The 19,382-nt window shown below is 45.0% G+C and overlaps 2 protein-coding genes across 2 annotated transcripts in view; both read left to right on the top strand.

Moving 5' to 3' along the window:
* Pkd2l1 (polycystin 2 like 1, transient receptor potential cation channel) overlaps nt 1-14,556 on the top strand; it is a 38,970-nt gene extending 24,414 nt beyond the window's left edge. The window contains 13 exon segments of the mRNA XM_005352334.3: nt 4,907-5,034; nt 5,414-5,667; nt 6,881-7,105; nt 7,274-7,502; nt 8,407-8,577; nt 8,753-8,934; nt 9,220-9,340; nt 10,469-10,567; nt 10,782-10,903; nt 12,210-12,336; nt 13,417-13,535; nt 13,752-13,875; nt 14,386-14,556. Coding sequence (XP_005352391.2) covers nt 4,907-5,034; nt 5,414-5,667; nt 6,881-7,105; nt 7,274-7,502; nt 8,407-8,577; nt 8,753-8,934; nt 9,220-9,340; nt 10,469-10,567; nt 10,782-10,903; nt 12,210-12,336; nt 13,417-13,535; nt 13,752-13,875; nt 14,386-14,556 — 2,072 coding nt within the window.
* Nucleotides 14,557-16,953: 2,397 nt separating this feature from the next.
* Nucleotides 16,954-19,382, top strand: part of Bloc1s2 (biogenesis of lysosomal organelles complex 1 subunit 2) — a 10,909-nt gene continuing 8,480 nt past the window's right edge. The window contains exons 1-2 of the mRNA XM_005352332.3: nt 16,954-17,022; nt 17,339-17,455. Of these exons, the coding sequence (XP_005352389.1) occupies nt 16,968-17,022; nt 17,339-17,455 (172 nt within the window). The 5' untranslated portion in view covers nt 16,954-16,967. The remainder of the gene's footprint in view (nt 17,023-17,338; nt 17,456-19,382) is intronic.

Below are 19,382 nucleotides of genomic sequence, written 5' to 3'. Positions count from 1 at the left end.
TGAGAACCTCATTCTTGGATGATTTCAACTGAGATCTGAAGAGCACACATCCGGAATCCCGGTAACCAGGCTAAACAAAAAAATCCAAAAAAAAATAAAAAAAAAAAAAAAAAAAAATACCGAAGATACGTCCCTATAAATAGTTGGCAAGCAATTCAGAACTGCAATAGTTCTGGTCTTTAATTTAGCCTAAACTAGGAAAAGCCGGGGCAAAGAGTACCATCTAGTGGCCACTCAGCAGTGTAACATTTTAGTGCAAGATCACCTGGGTTAGTCCACTGGGCAGTTCTGCCTATATTGGCAGTCAGTAACTTTCTTTTGTGTCCTGCATAATGTCTGGCAGTCTCTTTCATGAAACAGGAACCCCAGATGACTGTCTCACCTTCTTTAGGCAACTTCAGCAGTCATTTTTCTGTGGGTTCTGCATGCCCAGTTCATATAGCATAGCATCAAGCAGTCCAGGCAAGAGCAGTTTCTTGCTCAGATGGCTAAAAAACTCCATAAGGAGCTTCTTTGGTCTCCATCATCCTCTTGAAGTAGATTGGTGCTGCCAGGAGCAGATGTGTCTCATTGTCATGAAAGATCCTAAGTTAAACATTTTAAATGCCATATTCTGTTAGTCTTTGAAAGGTTTGAAGAATAACTATCCATCTGAAATATACCTCTATACATCTAGAGAACCTAACTAACATGACTACAAGGTTGACTATTATAGATGATTATCTATTAACCTGTATTTCTTAATTATACATTATATTTTTAAATGAGCTGCACAAACACAGTACCTTAATCAAGAGCAGAAATATACATATAACAAAATTTATCTAATATTTGTATCAACAAACTAAGATTCATACCAATGCAAAGTATCCACATCTATAGCATATATCCCTTTAAATGTAAACAAACATTTATAAACAATATTTGGGAATTTGTGTGTAGTTCTCTCTAAACTGCTTTCTGTTTTTTGTTGAGCAAAGTAATTTTTGGGGGCTGTTCAGGGTCCATCAAACCACATTAGTCTGGAAGGATTCCACAGGTTCTCATTGTCTGTAGAAATAAAAGAAGAACCTCTTTTCCAAAGCAACATATCCTTAGACCCAAATTCTGAAGTCAGAATACCCTTAAAATATATATGCTGGTTTAGCTTAGCAGCCCGTACAATAAAATATCTCTCTGTACTTAATTCATTCACAGTCAGAAAATTTAAAGAAAACACAATAATATACATAATCCAGACTCTCTGTGAATATTCCATCTTTATGCGGCTTATTTTTCTTACTTTATTACTTTTTCTACAAGTTTAGTATTTATTTTATTATCTTTACTCCTTTAATCTATGACTATCAGTATACTTTTATATTACATTTACTGTCTCTTTACTATTTTTCTTCTCCCCCCCCCAAGCCTACACACATTTTTTGAACACACTGTGTCTCATTTATAGGTCCTTTATGTCTGAATCTGTTCAATTGTGTATCTGAAATCCTTTTCTGTCCAGGAGCACTTCTTAAAATGTTAAGCAGCAACTAAGGCTGCTTTGTCTTTTGGCTCCTATGTGGTAGAGGCCTGTTCAGCGTGAGTCATGCTCATAGCCCCATTTTCAGGGTCTATGTTGCCATTGAGCAAGTTGTAGCACTCTGCTCACAATTCTCATTTAAATGCTCTGCAGCAGGAAAGAGTCAGAGTTTGTGCTGGCAGCATGGCCCAGGAAGCCGCAGTTTTAAAACCAAGCAGTATTTTTGTTGTTGTTGTTTTGTTTTGGTTTTGGTTTTTTTCTTACTACTGAATCAGGAAGACCTCTCTTAAAGGAGTTGCAGCATGCTGCCAACAAGCAGAGCCCATGGCTGATGCTGTTACGCTGACTTGGATTCCTTTAGAGATAGTCCCGGGCATGGTACAGCCATACCAGATTGTAGTTCCATTTCTAATCTTATGAGGAACCTCCATACTGATGTCCATAGTGGATGGGCTAATTTGTATTCCCATTAGCAGTATATAAGAGTTCCTTTTCCACTTTCACTCTTGTCTGCATTTATTGTTGTTGTTGTTTCCTTAATGACAGCCATTCAGACTAGAGTGTGATGAATTCTCAATGTAGTTTTGACTAGCATTCCCTGATGCTAAAAATGTAGGATATTTTTATATTTTATTAGCCATTTGTACTTCATCCTTCAAGAACTGTTTGCTCATATGCACATTTATTGATTAGATTGTCTTACTATTTAATTTTAAAAATTCTTTATGTATATATAGATATTAGATAGCTGTAGCCAGCTAGTAGACTTTCTTCCTTGCTATATGTTGTCTCTCCACTCATTTAATCATTGTTTTTTGCTACACACTTTCATCTTGTTGAGGTTAATCTATATGCTTTTATATGTGTTTGTTTTATGAAATTGGATGCAACAAGATTTGGTGCATATGTGTTTAGAATTGGTATAGCCATTTAGAGAACTATTTCCTTAATATAAAATGACCTTTATCTATGTTGATTAGTTTTGGTTTAAAGTTTATTTGTCAGATATCAGTATCTGATTTCCACTGAGAAAGAAAAAAAATTAAAGACATTGCTCTTAGAGGCTGAAAAATCCTGCTTTAAAATTTGAACATAATTATACACATACAAACATTATAATAAAGATATAAAAATTTATACATTTTACATAGATACTCAAATATGAAGGTGCTACATAGCCCTGTGCTCTCTCCTACTGTGTTTTGAAAACAAATTTGAAGACAATGTTATAAAGCTTCATTATACCCAAATACCTTAATGTATATTTTCTTAAGATGGTGAATATTCTCTTGTCAAAGTTAGAATATTGTCATTGATCTAGTACTTTCATTTAATGAACAAACCTTATTACAATTTCACCAGCTATTTTACTCAAAGGTGTTATAGTAAAAGAGAGACTATGACCAAGGATCCATTTTATCGTACCGCATGTTGTTTTTAGTCTTTCACCTTGTTAAACAAACAACAACAACAAACCTCAAAATCCAGCCTTGTGTGGTGGCACATACCTTTCATCCCAGCCCTCAGGAGGCCGAGGCAGGTAGAACTGTCTGAGTTCAAGGTAGTTTGATCTACACAGCAAGTTCTCTGGCAGCCAGAGCTACACAGAGAGATCCTGTCTCAAAAACAAAACAAAAAATCCCTCCGAGTAACAAGATAAATAATAATGTCAAATTAGAGCCCATGGGGGGGGGGGAGGAGAGAATAGCCAAACATCCACAAGTGAAAACTGATAAACAAAATCTCTTCCTGAAATGAACACTGGAGTCTTAGTCACTGTCCTATTGCTATGAAGAGACACCATGACCAAGGCAACGCTTACAGAAGAAAGCATTTTATGGGGACCTTGCTGAAGTTTCAGAGGTTTACTCCATTACCTTCATGGTGGAGAGCATAGCACCAGAATGAGAGCTGAGAGCTAAATGCTGATCTACAGACAGAGAGAAAGAGAGAAGCAGAGACAGACAGAGAGGGAAAGAGAGAGAGGAGACAGACAGAAAGACAGACAGAGAGAGACTGAACCTGGCATGGACTTTTGAAACCTCGAAGCCCATGCTCAGTGACACACTTCCTCTAACAAGACCACACCTCCTAATTCTTCTAATCCTTCTCAAACAGTTCTACTCCCTGGGGACTAAACATTCAACATTCAAACCACCACAATCAGCTTTGAAATGTAGAGGAAATAATTTATGGAAAAGAAACTCGCTATTTGATAACCATCTTGGCAATAATTAGACAAAATTTACCTACAAATGCTTTAATATCATAGGTGAAAGATGAACGAGTAATAAGATATTTACATAGGATCAAACTATGTCCCAAAAGGTTTATTAATTCTAAAAAGGAAAATTATAATTTTACATTGAAGAAACATAGCAGATACCATCATTTTTGCTTGTTTGCTTGTTTGTTTGTTTGTTTGTTTGTTTGTTTGAGACAAGGATTCTCTGTAGCTCTGGCTGGCCTGGAACTTACTTTGTAGACCAGCCTAGCTTTAAACTCAGAGATCAGCCTGCCTCTGCCTCCCAAGTGCTAGGATCAAAAGAATTTGCCACCACACGTGGCAAACATCATCTAAAGGGATCAAAATTAACTTCAGTAGTTAGACATCAACAGACAACCTGTATCTTCTTCTGACATGAGGCTACGTGAAGGACACAACATCACTTGTGAGGCGTGTCTCCCTCAAATCCATTACCTGAATTTAATCCTGAGGAAACATCAGACAAGTCCGGATTGAGGAACAACCTAGGAAATAAGTAGTATATGCATTTTAAACCTGGACTTTAAGCAAGAACATGTATAGCTTCTCTATTTTTGGCACACAGGACTGATCTAGGCATCAGAGTGGTCACGTGATGTGCCATTATTCAGAGCAGAGGCCAGATCTCTTTTGAACGGCAATGAATTCTTTTTCCAGGAGAAGCTGGTGCCCACACCATGCCTACCTGCTACGCCCATGGCTGTAGAATCAATGACTCAGGAGGTCAGGAGGTTTCATCTCCAATGCAAGACGTTTAGCCCGAGTCCTACTCTAGAATCTAGATGCAAAAATTGAAAACAAATGTGCAGACATCTTTTGACTTTGGCAAGCAAGAAATAGGAGTTAGTCCAAGTCTAGGGAGAACAGTGAGACTCCAGAAAGACAATGCCAATAGGGCTTTACCATGTGGGGTGCAACTGTTCTAGGTGACCTTGCAGTCACACCCTTCCCTAAAGCACCCCTTGACTTTCCTAGTGGCATGACCACCCTCCCTAGGTAATTCTAAGGGGAAGGTCTGGTAGGCTCCCAACTGAGGTGCGTGTCTGACCCCAGGGCAGTGAGAGTTTATGACTTCTCTGCGGGATGGACCTTGAAGGCATGCCTCTCTGGCTGTGTTCTAGTGACCTACGGAATGACAAGCTCTAGTGCCTATTACTACACCAAAGTGATGTCCGAGCTGTTTCTACACACCCCATCAAACTCTGGGGTTTCCTTCCGGACCGTCAGCAGCATGGCAGATTTCTGGGACGTGAGTAGGACACTGTCTTCACCCCTCCCCCTCCGTCTTAATTGTCTGAGACACAGGTCAGAGTTCAGGTCAGTCTGGAACCAGGACAAATTAAAGGGTAAAGCTGACTTTGCGGCTTAGGGTAAAGAGCAAGTGGAGGTTGGAGAGAGATGGGGTGTTGACTAGAGGTTGACCAGCAAGAGCAAGGCTAGCGTTTGAGTCAGGAGGGAAGCTGAACCTCAAAATGTTTTAAAATGTATTTTGGTCAAGTTCTGAAGGTCAGCTGTGCGGGTCCAGAAATAGAGGCTAGAGGCAAGTTGAAGGGCAGGGAAAGAGGGCAAACTTCATGCACTGGGGTTAGGAGGAGGCCGGACCAGGCCCAACCCAGATGCTGGTCTAGTTTGCTCAGGGCCCCCTCCTGGACAGTTTGTACTGGACGAAGTGGTACAACAATCGGAGCCTGGGTGGTGGCTCCCACTCCTTCATTTACTATGAGAATTTGCTGCTGGGGGTCCCGAGGTTGCGGCAGCTGCGCGTGCGCAACGACTCCTGTGCGGTTCACGAGGACTTCCGGGAGGACATTTTGAACTGCTACGATGTCTACGCTCCAGACAAGGAAGATCAACTCCCTTTTGGGCCTTTCAATGGGACAGCGTAAGTGAGCCCCTGCCCAAAGCGCAGGGGCATCCCTTCGAGCTTGCCATCAGTCTGGGGTGTGGGAAACACTTCCATGAAACCTAAAAACACCCTTTACGGTGGGCACCTTAGGAGACTTGGAGACCGCTCCCTAAGTCCCAAAATGATCCTTTGACGACACACGCTTGGTGTGTGTTGTTCAGGTATGGAGGAAGCAGATTAGCAGAAAGACACAGCCTCTGGATTTGTTCCCACTGATGGTTGACAGTTTCATCCTTCCTGGAAGGCGGAGTCCCTTGGGGTGTGTGGTCCATGAATGAAGTTTATGCTGTCAACCAAGTCATGGTTGGAGAGTTTGACTCCTGGGACCTTTTACAGGAAGCAGCAAGGGATGGAAGATGGATAAGGAATGAAAAGAGGACAGGAAGAGGACAGAGAGGATAGGAAAGGAGTAAGCAGGATTAGCCGGATGGTGGTGGCATATGCCTTTAATCCCAGCACTCGGGAGGCAGAGGCAGGCAGAGCTCTGTGAGTTCGAGGCTAGCCTGCTCTAAGAGTTCCAGGACAGGCTCCAAAGCTACAGAGAAACACTGTCTCGAAAAACCAAAAACCCAAAAAACAAACAAAACAAAAAGGTGTAAGCAGGATAAAAATGGGGTTGCTAGGGGGTAGGTTGGAAGAGTGGCTAGAACAAGGAATCCTGGGATTGACCAGCCAGCGATGGAACCATAGGAACTAGAGAATCATTCCTGGATTTATGGTCCAAGTGTTTCCTTCCTGTGCACTACACAGCCTGGGCCACCAGTACATTCACCGAGTGAAATAGGAAGACATTTACATTTGAGTTTCAGGGCTATGGCTGGATAACTGACTATCTTGGAATTCCCTGAGTCTTCATTTCCTCTACTGCAAAATATGGACAGTATTTCCCCTCTTTTCCCAAACAACTGTTAGTAGCAAACAAAATGATAAATGTGAAGCATCTATTGTATATGATATTGTGTGCACTGCGTGAGACATCTCATACAAGGTGTATAAGACATGTTTCTCACAAAATTATGTATGTATCACATATAATATATGCACACATATACATGTATAGTTCAGTAAGCGTATACATATATACAATGCATGTAGAACTGTAAATCCAGGCATTTCGTAATTACCTTGGGGGGTTAGGGTTTTGCCTGGTTCTGACCTCTTTGCTCAGATGGTCTCTTTTCTTTGGCAGGTGGACTTACCATTCACAGGATGAGCTGGGGGGCTCCTCCCACTGGGGCAAGCTTACAAGCTACAGTGGAGGTGGCTATTATTTGGACCTTCCAGGATCCCGACAAGCCAGTGCAGAGGCCCTGCAAGGCCTTCGGGAGTGGCTGTGGTTAGACAGGGGCACTCGGGTGGTCTTCATCGACTTCTCAGTCTACAATGCCAACATCAATCTTTTCTGTGTTCTGAGGTAAGCACCCTTTCCCCCACTGCACCTCTCTCTGTCCATGGTTCCTAGTCCATCTGATGTGCTTGAGATCTTTCCCCACCTGGTACCCTATGGCAGATGTGAGGTACCAGGACAGTAGGAAGAACTGTATCGACCCAACCTCCACTAGCCATCTCTCCTTCCTCACAGACTGGTGCTAGAGTTCCCAGCCACAGGAGGGACCATCCCGTCCTGGCAAATCCGCACAGTTAAGCTGATCCGCTATGTGAATAACTGGGACTTCTTCATCGCGGGTTGTGAGGTCATCTTCTGTGTCTTCATCTTCTACTACGTGGTGGAGGAAATCCTGGAAATCCACCTGCATAGGCTTCACTACCTCAGCAGCATCTGGAACGTTCTGGACCTGGTGATCATCTCAGTAAGGGACTTGGGACATAGTAGAGGGTGGAGAGACTTCTGCTTTGATGGGGGATCCGAGTCTTTCTTTTGGAGGTTCAAGCCCTCTTATTGACCTAGTAGAAGCACTATGATAAGTCTCTCCAAGAGAAAGGCTGATGCTCCCTGGCTCAGACCTTGGAAAAACTTGCCCCCCCCCACATCTCCCCTCCTCCGCTCTTGTGAGTGGGCCCTCCTTTTCCCCTTATACAAATCTATTCAGAATCTCTTCTGCCTTTTGTTTCATGACCTGATCTCTTGAGAACCCTTTCATTTCTCTTTTTCATCTGAATACTCTCTCCCTCCATTGTCATCTCCTTCTTACTAATAAGACACTTTGTTTTGTTGTTGTTTTATTTTTACATTTATTTGTGTGGATATGTGTGCATGTGTGTGTGTGTGTGTGTGTGTGTGTGTGTGTGTGTGCGCGCGTGGACACATGCAACAGTGTGCCTGCAGAAGTCAGAGGACACCTCATGGGAGTTGTTGCTCACCTTCCACCATGTGGATCCCAGAGATCAAACAGACTTAGGTGGCAGGCGTGGCTCAAGCACTCTTTACCTGCTGAGCATCTCACTGGCCCCATCATTTATTTCTTTTACCAACGCTTGGGAGAAATATGGATGGGGAGGCATCATGTTTCTGGATACCTCTTTCCCACAGTTCTTGACAACCTTCCTATTGCCTATGGCCCTAACTCCTTCTCTTGGGCTGTAGCACACTTAAGCTGCTCCCTGGTCACTCACGCTGTTGCATCTGGAAGTCAGCTAGTGAATATCTCAGCAGAGAATATTTCTTGTCCTGGTTTTCCGCTGGGAGCTCATTTTTGAACTTCCCGTAAGATTCCCTCAACTTCTCTGACATTCCCCATGACTCCCATGTGACAGCTGTCTGTAGTGGCCGTGGGTTTCCACATTTTCCGAACTCTGGAAGTAAACCGACTGATGGGAAAGCTCCTGCAGCAGCCAGACACTTATGCCGACTTTGAGTTCCTGGCCTTCTGGCAGACACAGTACAACAATATGAACGCTGTCAACCTTTTCTTTGCCTGGATCAAGGTACCTAGGACTTGCTTCCTGCCTCTGCCCCAAGGTTCTTTCTCACTTATCTTCCTCCATATGGGTCTCGTTTTTCTTGTCCAATTTGGTACCTCCCGGCCCTCCAGCGGTCCCTGGAGTGTTCCATGCTTCTCACCTTCTCTTTCTCTCACTTGTTTCACCGTGACCCTTGCAGATATTCAAGTACATCAGCTTCAACAAAACCATGACCCAGCTCTCAACCACACTGGCTCGCTGTGCCAAGGACATCCTGGGCTTTGCTGTCATGTTCTTCATCGTCTTCTTCGCCTATGCCCAGCTTGGCTACCTGATTTTTGGGACCCAAGTGGAGAACTTTAGCACTTTCGTCAAGTGCATGTGTGTGTGTGTCCTGCCCCCACCCTTGGGCCCCTCACTCTCCAGCTCCCAGGGTGTGTGCAGCCTTGGGAAAAAGGGGCAAGTGTACAGGCGTTAAAGTATCTGGGAGTGTCTTACAGTTCAAGTTTATGCTCAAGTAACTTACAGTCCATTTGTTTTTATTATAGTGCATTTATTGCATTAGTCACAGCAAGGGTCTGTTTGTGATTAGGAAAGCAGGATGGGGTATGAATTGGGGCAGATGTTTGGCTCGGCTCTGGTTGAAGCCCAGATCTCATCTTTCAGATTCACCCAGTTCCGGATAATCCTTGGGGATTTTGACTACAAAGCCATCGACAATGCCAACCGAGTCCTGGGCCCTGTGTACTTCGTCACCTATGTCTTCTTCGTCTTCTTTGTGCTCCTGGTGAGGGTCCCTCTGAGGGCTGGTGACCTAGAGGGCCTTCTGGGTGGGCTTTTGACCCCACACACCTCCCACTTAGGATTAGAACAGGTTTCTCACAGCATGGGGGAAGGCGTGTGGAGGTGGGGTTCTTTTGGGTTTTCTGAGTGCTGGTTCTGTAATGATAACAGATGGCCAGGAGGAGTATGGGACATAAAGGAAACTGAATTCTCCCAGGAAAATCAACTCCTCATCTTCCAAGGAAAGAAAGGGAATGGGGAAATACCTCATGAGGTGCAGCAGAGATCTCTGGAAGTCTCTGTGCCTGTTCTTGCAGAGGCCCCTTCCTTTGGGGCATTCACAAGGGTTTCTACCGTCAGTGTTTCCCTCTTCTTATCAACTGGGAAATTATCTGAGATTTATTTATTTTATTTTACATGTATGTACTTTGCTTACATGTACACATATATGCAACACGTGCGTGCTTGATGCCTGGGAGGAGTTGGACCCCCAGATCTGGAGTTTCAAATGGTTGTGAGCTAGGGCAGGGGTTCTGGGAACCGAACTCTGGTCATCTGCAAAAGCAACAAGTGCTCTAAGTGCCAAGCATGTCTCCAAGCCCCTGAGTGTGAGTTTTATTGGTATAAACAGACAGTATCCTTATTGGATTAACTGATGGAGCCACAGGTGTGGAATTGGGATCACTGGTAAAGAAGAGAGCGCATTTGTACTTTGCCATTGAAAGTAATGACTTCAGTGGCTGCTGCGCCCTTGTGTAGGAGGTCCATGGCATATGTTCTAAAGTGGTGTTTAGAAAGGTCACTGCAGCATCTGAATGAGGAAGCTCAGGTATGAGGGAACGTTCTGTCTGTAACAGAACTGTGCCAAGGGCGGACTTTCCGGCTCTCGAGAGGCAGTATGTGGCTGCTGTGTTGAGACTGAGAGCGTCGGTCTTTTTAAAACACGTGGGCAAGAAAGCTCGGTGCTTTCAGTGGGGCTAAAGGTGAAAACCTGCGTCACAAGCAGGGGAGGTGGCAGGTAGATCTCTGTGAGTTCAAGGCCATACTGGTCTACACAGCAAGTTCTAGGATAGCCAGGGCTACATAGAAATATTCTGCTTCAAAAATCCTATGTCCCTACTTTTTGCTTTAGAATATGTTCCTGGCCATCATCAATGACACATACTCGGAGGTCAAGGAGGAGCTGGCTGGCCAGAAGGATGAATTACAGCTTTCTGACCTCTTGAAACAGGTGACCACTCAGGGTCTTTGAGCAGCGTGTCCCCCTCTGGGTTTGGCTCTGGGACACTGTGCCGTGGTAGCCTGTTCTTGCCTGATGCAGGCAGGCATCTGTGCTCTTGAATGCCTTTGACTTGTTCCTGGGGGCCTGGGAGCTTTAGGTGGGGGCGGGGCCAATGGCCGTGAGGACCCAGCAGGGAACTCTGCCTGCTCTCTTTCCCTTCCAGAGCTACAAGAAGGCCCTGCTAAGGCTGCACCTGAGGAAGGAACGGGTTTCGGATGTGCAGAAAGTTTTGGAGGGTGGGGAATCGGTGATCCAGCTGGAAGATTTCACCAACACCTTGAGGGAGTGAGCAACTGGAGATTCTTTGAAATTAGTCTAATTTGTGACCCTCAACTATACATGCTCTGCTAATAACCCCAGTCTATGTGGTCTTTATTGTGACCCTGCTTTACAGATATTCTGTACCTTACTGAACATCTCATATACCTAATGTGACAGTATAACAATCTTATTATTATATATGCCCCACCCCAAATATTGGGCAAATATATTGCAAGGACCATCTGTGCCTCAAGCTCGAGTAGACGGTGACGTAATTAACTGAGACAACGAGGAGCTCAAAGGCACGCCAGCGAATGTACCACAGCGAATGTACCACAGCGAATGTACCACAGCGAATGTACCACAGCGAATGTACCACAGCGAATGTACCACAGCGAATGTACCACGACAGACTAAGTCCAAGAACAGCAGGGACTTGAAGAGAGGGAGGCACAGAACAAAAGGAGTTAGCAATAGCTTTTGAGATTTAAGGAAGGCTTCCAGGAAGAGGTGATGATGGAAAAGGGTTTTAAAGAATGCCTAACTAACACACTGGGCAAGCAGAGGAAGGCCATTGTGATGGATAGCCCAGCATTGCTAAGATATCAAATGAATTGCGAGTTGTAGGAGGAACTGAGGCCATAGCCAAGGGCCACGCTGGGAAAGACCTTGAATGTCACCACTGAATCCGAGGGGTAGAGTGCTGGGGGGGGGGGCGAACTTTAAAACTAGAAATTGGTGCTCTCAGATGAGCATTTTCTAATACATTTTAATATTTTTTAGTTTGGTCTCACTTTAGTACCCTGGTTCACCGTGAACTTGACCTGATTCTTCCTCTAACCTCAGCCTCCTGAGTACTAAGACTTATAGACATCTTTCACCATGCTCAAGTATTAAACTTGATAATTAATAATTAAGCATTTAAAATGTTAATTATTCTCTTTACGGAGGATGGGTTTCAGGAGTAGGGAGTGAAAGGGAGGCTAGAGCTGTGGAGGTGGCAGCAGGTTATCCAGGGGCACAGAAATCTAATGCTCTCTGCATGAGATGCTGAAGGCCTAACCTAGCCAGCAAGAGTCACAGCATGAAGAAGAAATAAGAGAACTTGTTAGAGGTAGAATCACTAGACCCTGAAGATCCTAGTTTTCCTGTGTGATTCTCTTCTTCCCCAGAAAGCAAGACCCCGAGATCAAGATCCTTACAAGAGTCTAGTAAAAGGGCAGGGAGGCCATATTTGAGTGATTATAGTGGGGAGGCCATATTTGAGTGACTATAGTGGGGAGGCCATATTTGAGTGATTATGGTTACTTCTTTGCCTTATTTTCCTTAGACTGGGGCATGCAGAGCATGAGATATCTGAGCTCAAGGCTGCCTTCACCAGGTTTGATCAGGATGGGAATCATGCTCTGGATGAGAAGGAGCAGACACAGATGCGACAAGGTCTGGAAGAGGAGAGGGTAAGCAGTGTAGACAGAAGTTTCTGTCCCACCCATCCCACAGCCAGTCAGTCCCAAAGAAACACACAGAGGCTTCTATTAATTATAAACTAGCTCTTACAACTTATATTAACCCACAATTCTAATCTATGTTTAGCCGCATGGCTTGGTACCCTTTCTCAGCAAAGCGTTCTCATCTTGCTTACTCTGTGTCTGGCTGGTAACTGCGTCTGCCTTTCCTCTTCCCAGAATTCTCCTAGTCTGGTTGCCCTGTCATACTTTCTTCCTGGCTAGTAGCCAATCGGTGTTTTATTAAACCAATATGAGTGACAAATCTTTACAGTGTACAAGGGCACTGCCTACAGTAAAGCAGAACTGGTTGGTGGGGAGAAGGACAAACACATCGCTCCCTGGTTCTCCCTCCCCAGTATACCCAAACTAAACCCAAGTTGATTGACCTCCCAAAAATGAGCTGGAAAGAACTCTCTAGAACAGCAGCTTTCTAACTGCTGCATAGTAACTATTCCAGAGAATCTTTAAACACCCTCACTCTCAGGCCACACATCCTAGACCACTTAGATCAGAAGCTCTGGGTGATAGGGCTGGAACATTAGAGCTTTCTAAAGTTTCCAGGGTGATTCCAGCACACAGCCAAGGTTCAGTCCCCAAAGTAATCCCTGATTATCCTATAGGAGAACTTGTACTCTTGGAATTTTGAAATTGATCCTACTATATCTGCTCCATCCTTATTCTGGGTAGGTCAAAAATTAAAGGCAGTGCTACCAGAGACAGGGAGGGACAGCCATGAGAAAGAGAGCCAGGCTAGAATTGTGAGCCTGTTCACAACAGAGCATAGATTAAAAGCTTCCCAGATTCCAGACTGGAGAGATGGCTCAGCAGTTAAGAGCACTAACTGCTCTTCCTGAGGATCAGGGTTCAATCCCTAGCACCCACATGGCAACACACAACTGTCTGTAACTCCAGTTCCAGGGGATCTGACACCTTCACACCAATGCACATAAAATAACATTAAATAAATTGTATATTTAAAAAGTTTTCCAGACACATCTTGCCTCCTCTAACAACTATCTTTCCTCTCAGGTGGCCCTTAGTGCTGAGATTGAGAACCTAGGCCAGTCCATTGGATATAGCCTACCAGGTGAATCGGGCACAAAAGCTGCTGGAGGAAGACACTGGGTTTCTGAAGAAGAATTCTACACGTATGTGGAGGCAGGGACCCAGGGCTGGATGGCTGTGACATCTTGTCTTGAGACTCTTTCCATTTCTTCCCAATTCCCTTTCCTAGTCCAGGCAGAATTTTAGTTCCCCTGTGATTCTCCCTACAAGGTTGGGCCTTATTTCCATGTAGACAAGCTCCATTGTATTATCTCTAATACAATATATATTTCTGCTTCCTTTGTGTCTCTCAAATACAGGCTCACAAAGAGAGTTCTGCAGCTGGAGAGTATTCTGGAAGGAATCGTGTCCCAGGTTGATGCTGTAGGCTCAAAGTTGAAGATGCTGGAGAGCAAAGGGGACCTGGCTCCCTCCCCAGGAATGGTGAGATCCTTCAGCTGGGTCCTCTGCTCAGTTAGAGAGGACAGTCTAGAAAGACCTGGGGAGCAATGTTTAGATCAGTGGAGGTGGAGAGCAGGCCCGGAAATTGCTGAAGTCAATGGATTTCTTTGACCTTTTAGGCGCCTTTGTTTTAGTTTCTTTGAGATGTTATAATAAACTATCAAAGATTAGACTGCTTATAAACAACATTTTGGGAGGATGGGAAGAGTCTGAGATGGAGGTCCTAGCAGGTCAGGACCTGGTGAAAGCCTCCTTCTTGCTTCATGGACCACTCCGTTCTTGATGTGTTCTCATATGGTGGCAGGGAAAAAGAGCACTCATCACCCACCAAAGGCCTCATTTCCTAGTACGGTCACACCGATAATTAGCAAGTCAGCATAAGACTTTGGAGAGGCACAAACATTAGTCTCTAGCAATCTAGGTTTTCTATAGTTAGATTCAGAGAGAAATAAATTACTTCTTCAAATGAGCTGTTCCTTTTTCTTCCAACAGGAGGCACTAGCTGTTTGGAAAAACCTGTAACCAGTTCTAGTTGTCACTCCAGCCCCCTTGGGAGTCCAGAGCGGGCAGGAGAATGGAAACGGGATTCTAAAACATCAGACAGCAAGTTCCTCTCTCTGTGCCTTCCCAGAAGCTGCTTCTCCTATGTCCCCTGCCCCCTGACCCGTTCTAGGGCAGCATGTCTCATGATAGCTGCTGTGGAGTTCTACCCTGTAGCTGGCCTTTTGAGCCAATGTTTTTGTGTGTAGCTGGGTAGCATGTTTAGGCTTGTCCTTTGGTGTTTCTATATGTAGTCACACAGCTCTGTAAAACAGCATTTCCTACCTGGCTTCTGACTTGCTGTGCATTTACTTCTGCTGTAGTTATTAGTATCAATAACAAACAAGAAAAAGAAAGAGATGACAATGACTCTCCTAAAGAACTCAGACAGCCATGGGCCAAAGGTAGAAGTGTAGGCAATGGGTATGTCTTCCTACTTCACAGTACAGTTCTCCTGCGTGTGTCTAGAGATTTGCCATTGGCATGCATGGGTGTGTGCAGGGGTCTTCTCTTCCCCCATAGAGTTTCCCTGTAAGGGAGAAAAGAAGTCCTGGAGGAAAGTAGACTCTTGTGTGGTGAGATTCCAACAGAGGCGTTAAAAGTGACACCCTGAACCCACCCTCCCATTCTGATGCTCCACTGAATACCCGGAACCAAGAGGACTTGAAACCTGGAAACAGAAACAGAAACCAAAGGAAACCAGAGAGGATGTAACATCAGAATTCACTGATCTTTGGACTAACATGGTGGTCTCTGACTCGATTCATATGGACAATGTGAGGTTCCAATCAATAAAACTCTTTAGAAAACCAAATCTTTACATTTGTTTCTGGGGTTGTAGAGAGAAGACAGAAAGATAGAGATGTAAGTTGTTCATGTGCATTCTCTGGAAGGTACTGGAGTGGGAGCCATGCCAATGTCAAGGAGCTTGGCTGTCCCAGGAGTCTTGAAGGAAGAAGTCTGGGCTCATAAGAATATGTAAAATGGAAAATACTATGAGTACTATAGAAAAGAGTGGAGATGGGTCACCTAGGGAGAATGAGTCCTCAGAGAGGAGCTAGTCAGGCTAGGAAGGATGGGGATGTCTGTGGGGGGTGTGTGTGTGTGTGTGTGTGTGTGTGTGTGTGTGTAATTAGACATTTTCTGTCCTAGCCACCCGGTCCCAAATAACTGACTCAAAGGCTGAATATGAGTTATAAGTACTCGGCCGATAGCTCAGGCTTGTTACTAGCTAACTCTTACATTTAAATTAACATATTTCTATTAATCTATGTATTGTCATATGGCTCGTGGCTTACCTGTCTTCTAGCATGCCTTAATTTCTGGGTGGCTGGCTGGCATCTCCCTGACTCCACCCTCCTTCCCATCTTTCTCATTTTGACTTTCCCACCTAACTTCCTGCCCAGCTACCCACCCGTCAGCTTTTTATTAACCAATAAGAGTAATACATATTCATAGTATAGAAAAAGATTGTTCCATAGCATGTGTGTACATGCGCACAAGCACAAGTGGGTGGAGGATAACCAAAAATAAGAGAAGAAACTCTTACACCAAGATTTTGGATGCTCAGGAGCCTGCATCCTGAAAGTCTTACTTACCTCTTCTCCCTCTCCTGTGACCCCATTCCCCTGCACCTTCCTTGCACCTCAGTATATCTTCTTATTTAATCCCTTCACTTACACTTGTTTTCACATCCTGTTAAGTATTCCATAAACCTAAGAGACCTGTGCAACCACTAAATACAATCAAGATACCAATGTGTCAACTGTGGACGCTTCCTTCAAGAAAGATGGTTTCAGTTAAACAGCATTAGGGGCTAGCTTGCATTTTAAGAAGCACGACTCAGAGAGTTGATATTAATCCAAGGCTTGTGGGAAGAGGAAAGGAGAGAATATTTAGGATCGAGAAACCAGGCTGAGCTGGGTGGTGGTGGCGCACGCCTTTAATCCCAGCACTCAGGAGGCAGAGGCAGGAGGATCTCTGTGAGATCAAGGCCAGCCTGGTCTACAAGAGCTAGTTCTAGGACAGGCTCCATATAGAGAAACCCTGTCTTGACTCCCCCCAATAATAAACAAATAAATAAAAAGAAGAAAAAAAGAAACCAGGCTGAAAGCTAGTGGGAGACAACTTACAAAAACACTGCTTCCTTGAGCTATTCTTTAGTGAGTAAAACTTGTCAGGGTGCTAGTGTGTTGGGAGGAGGCACCTATTTCCAATAACTTGAAAAGTTATGAATCCACTGTGGGGCCACCACCAAGACAGGCTGTGGCTGGTACAAGCCAAGTGACAAAACTAGGGTATGGTTGCAGAAATGAACGCATCTTCAACGCCAGGGACGGTGATTCTCAGCAGCGGGTTGATTCACAACAGCCTATCTTAGGTTCAGTTTCGCCTACTTGCTTGCACTTCGATAAAAAGGTAATTGAGGCGTGACTCGGGAGCAGAGCGAGAAGGTCGCGAGCCCGGGGAGGGACGGGGCACTCGCGGTGCGCACGCGCAGACGCTTCAGAACCGGAAGCAGCGTTGGGCTGGGCATGGCGGCGGCTGCGGAGGGCGTCCCTGCTACGCGACGCGAGGAGCCGGCTAGAGGTACTACTCGGCGTGGCTGGAGTTGATGCAGCTAGTGGGAGGCTGGGTCCGGGTGCAGGAGCAGGAGCGGGTGCATCTGTCTGCCGCGCCAGGGCGCTGAGATGAAGGTCTGGCCCCCGAGCAAGGGAATGGAGTTGGCGTTTCAGGCGGGCGAGTGAGAAGTGGGGGTCTTGAGATCGTGGCAGGTGGAGAACGAAGGCGCCTTGACTGCACGAGCACAGGTCGGGAGGGACGTAGGAAGAGGTCGCTTTGGCTGGGTTAGGTCTGGGTGTGGATCATTTACTTCTACACACTCCCACCCCACCCCCTGGGCCAGATGATGCTGCGGTGGAGACAGCTGAGGAAGCCAAGGAGCCGGCCGAAGCTGACATCAATGAGCTCTGTCGAGACATGTTCTCCAAAATGGCTACATACTTGACTGGGGAACTGACAGGTGAGACGCCGCCCTGGCTGATCCCGATTGTGCTGTTACTTTTGGCTCCGCAGAAACCTGAGAGGTGTTTTAGGAGCCTCAGTCAGTGGTTGAATGGAAGGAAAAGAGCCCCGCCCCCGCCCCCCAACTCCACCCCCTTTTTCCTAGGGAAGCTCAGGACACACTTTAGAAACATAAACCACAGGCCTCTTCTAATGTAGTAATAACAGCTAACAACAAAAGTTCCCCGCTATTAGTCAAGAAGTGCCTCCCTAGGGGAGGTGTATTTTAAGCATGAGTGTGAAGGAAATGGAAAAGGGGGAAATGCTACAATTAGTAAAAGAGCTGGAATCAGCAAGCAATTTGTTTAGACCAGACGGTTAGTCTGAAGATTTGGTGATCCATCTTCCGGATATAGTTAGACATAGTTCGGTGTGCCTGCACAGTGTGTCTGCGTGTGAGGTAGAGTCAGAAAGTGGAGTCTGCACTGTCATAAGAACTTATATTGTTTCACTTCTCTAGAATTTTTATTTTAAATTACACATACTTTGTGTTTGTGCATATATACATACTCAAAGGTCATGGGATAGCTTTTGAGGGTTGGTTCTCCTCTACCATAGGTTGGAGTACCACACTCTGGTCTGCAGGCTTGTAGCAAGTGCCTTGCCAGCTGAGCCATCTCACAGGCCCCACCCCCAGACATTGTCTGGGATCTCAATTTGTGAATCTACGAAAAAAGGCTTAATAGAGAAGTTGGGGGGGGGTTGTAGGCCACCAATATGTCAATCTGATTATTCATTTATTTTTGAACAAGAGAAACAGTAACAAAATTCAGATTTGTGTGGTCTCTCTGGAAGTTCTGAAGATGTGGCAATAGTAACTTACCTTTCTTTTTTTTTCTTTTCTTTTTCTTTTTTTAAACCCTGTATGATTTGGTTTGTTCTCTCTACTCACCGATTCCTCTCCTTCAGTAGGACTGAGTGTCCTTTGCTGTTTAGCTCTGTTCTCTTACTGTTGGCTTTCATTTGTTGCAGTTTAGACATGTTTTCTGGGCTGAGAGGGAGCATACTCGTCTGTGGACGTGAATGACTTCCTTGTGTTTATTAGATGAACTTTTGCATTCCTTACTCACATTCTTTTGCTGGCCCTTGGTTTCGGGAGATTATTATTTGATAGCAAGGGAGCCAATGTGGAGGAGAACAGGGACAAGGGAGCAGTTGCTCGGAAGGGGGTGGAAGTCTGAGGCAAAGTGAAGAGAAGGAGTGAAAGGGAGAGCATGGGTGTGACACCCCCGGATTTGTCGAGGTGGGTGTCGTGAGGTTGTCAGTGTGGGTAGGACTGTCAACCAAAGTAGGAAGCTGAAAGGAGAACAGTGTGTATGTGGGAAACGGTTTCAGTTTTGGCTTGCCTGTTTGTAGCTGTTTCTGAGCCTCTTGGGTGGGGTTTCAGAAGACACTCAGGTGCCTGGTGCATCTGAGTCCAGAGCTCCAAGACTGATCTTTGCAGGGGAGGCACTGTGTGTGGAGGTGGAGGCTGTGCAGAACCTACAAGTGACCTCTTTAGGGCCTAGACTGACATCTCAGGAGATGGAGCTAGGGATTGAACCCAGGGCTTTGCATGTACAAAGCCTTGCTTTGTCCAGTGAACTACATTTGCAACCCCAAATAATTTTGTAGATAATTACTTTGAAGTTTCCAAGTGATTAAAAAACTAAGTCAAGCCAGCGTTATTTCTCCACTATTGTCATTCTGACTTGTACAAATACTTTTTGAAAAGAAAAATTTTAATTTATTAATTTATGTGTGTGTGCGTGTGTGCATGCACACATGCACAGGTGCACACATATACACATGATGGAGGAAGGTCATTGGTTGATTTAATAAAGAAGCTGCTTGACCTGATAGGTTAGAACGTAAGTGGGAGGAGCAGAATGCTGGGCGGAAGAGGA

Source organism: Microtus ochrogaster, chromosome 8 (genome assembly GCF_000317375.1).
Source record: "Microtus ochrogaster isolate Prairie Vole_2 chromosome 8, MicOch1.0, whole genome shotgun sequence".
Taxonomy (NCBI): Eukaryota; Metazoa; Chordata; class Mammalia; order Rodentia; family Cricetidae; genus Microtus; species Microtus ochrogaster.
The sequence above is the reverse complement of the archived record's forward strand: the minus strand, read 5'-3'. Positions and strand labels throughout refer to the sequence as shown.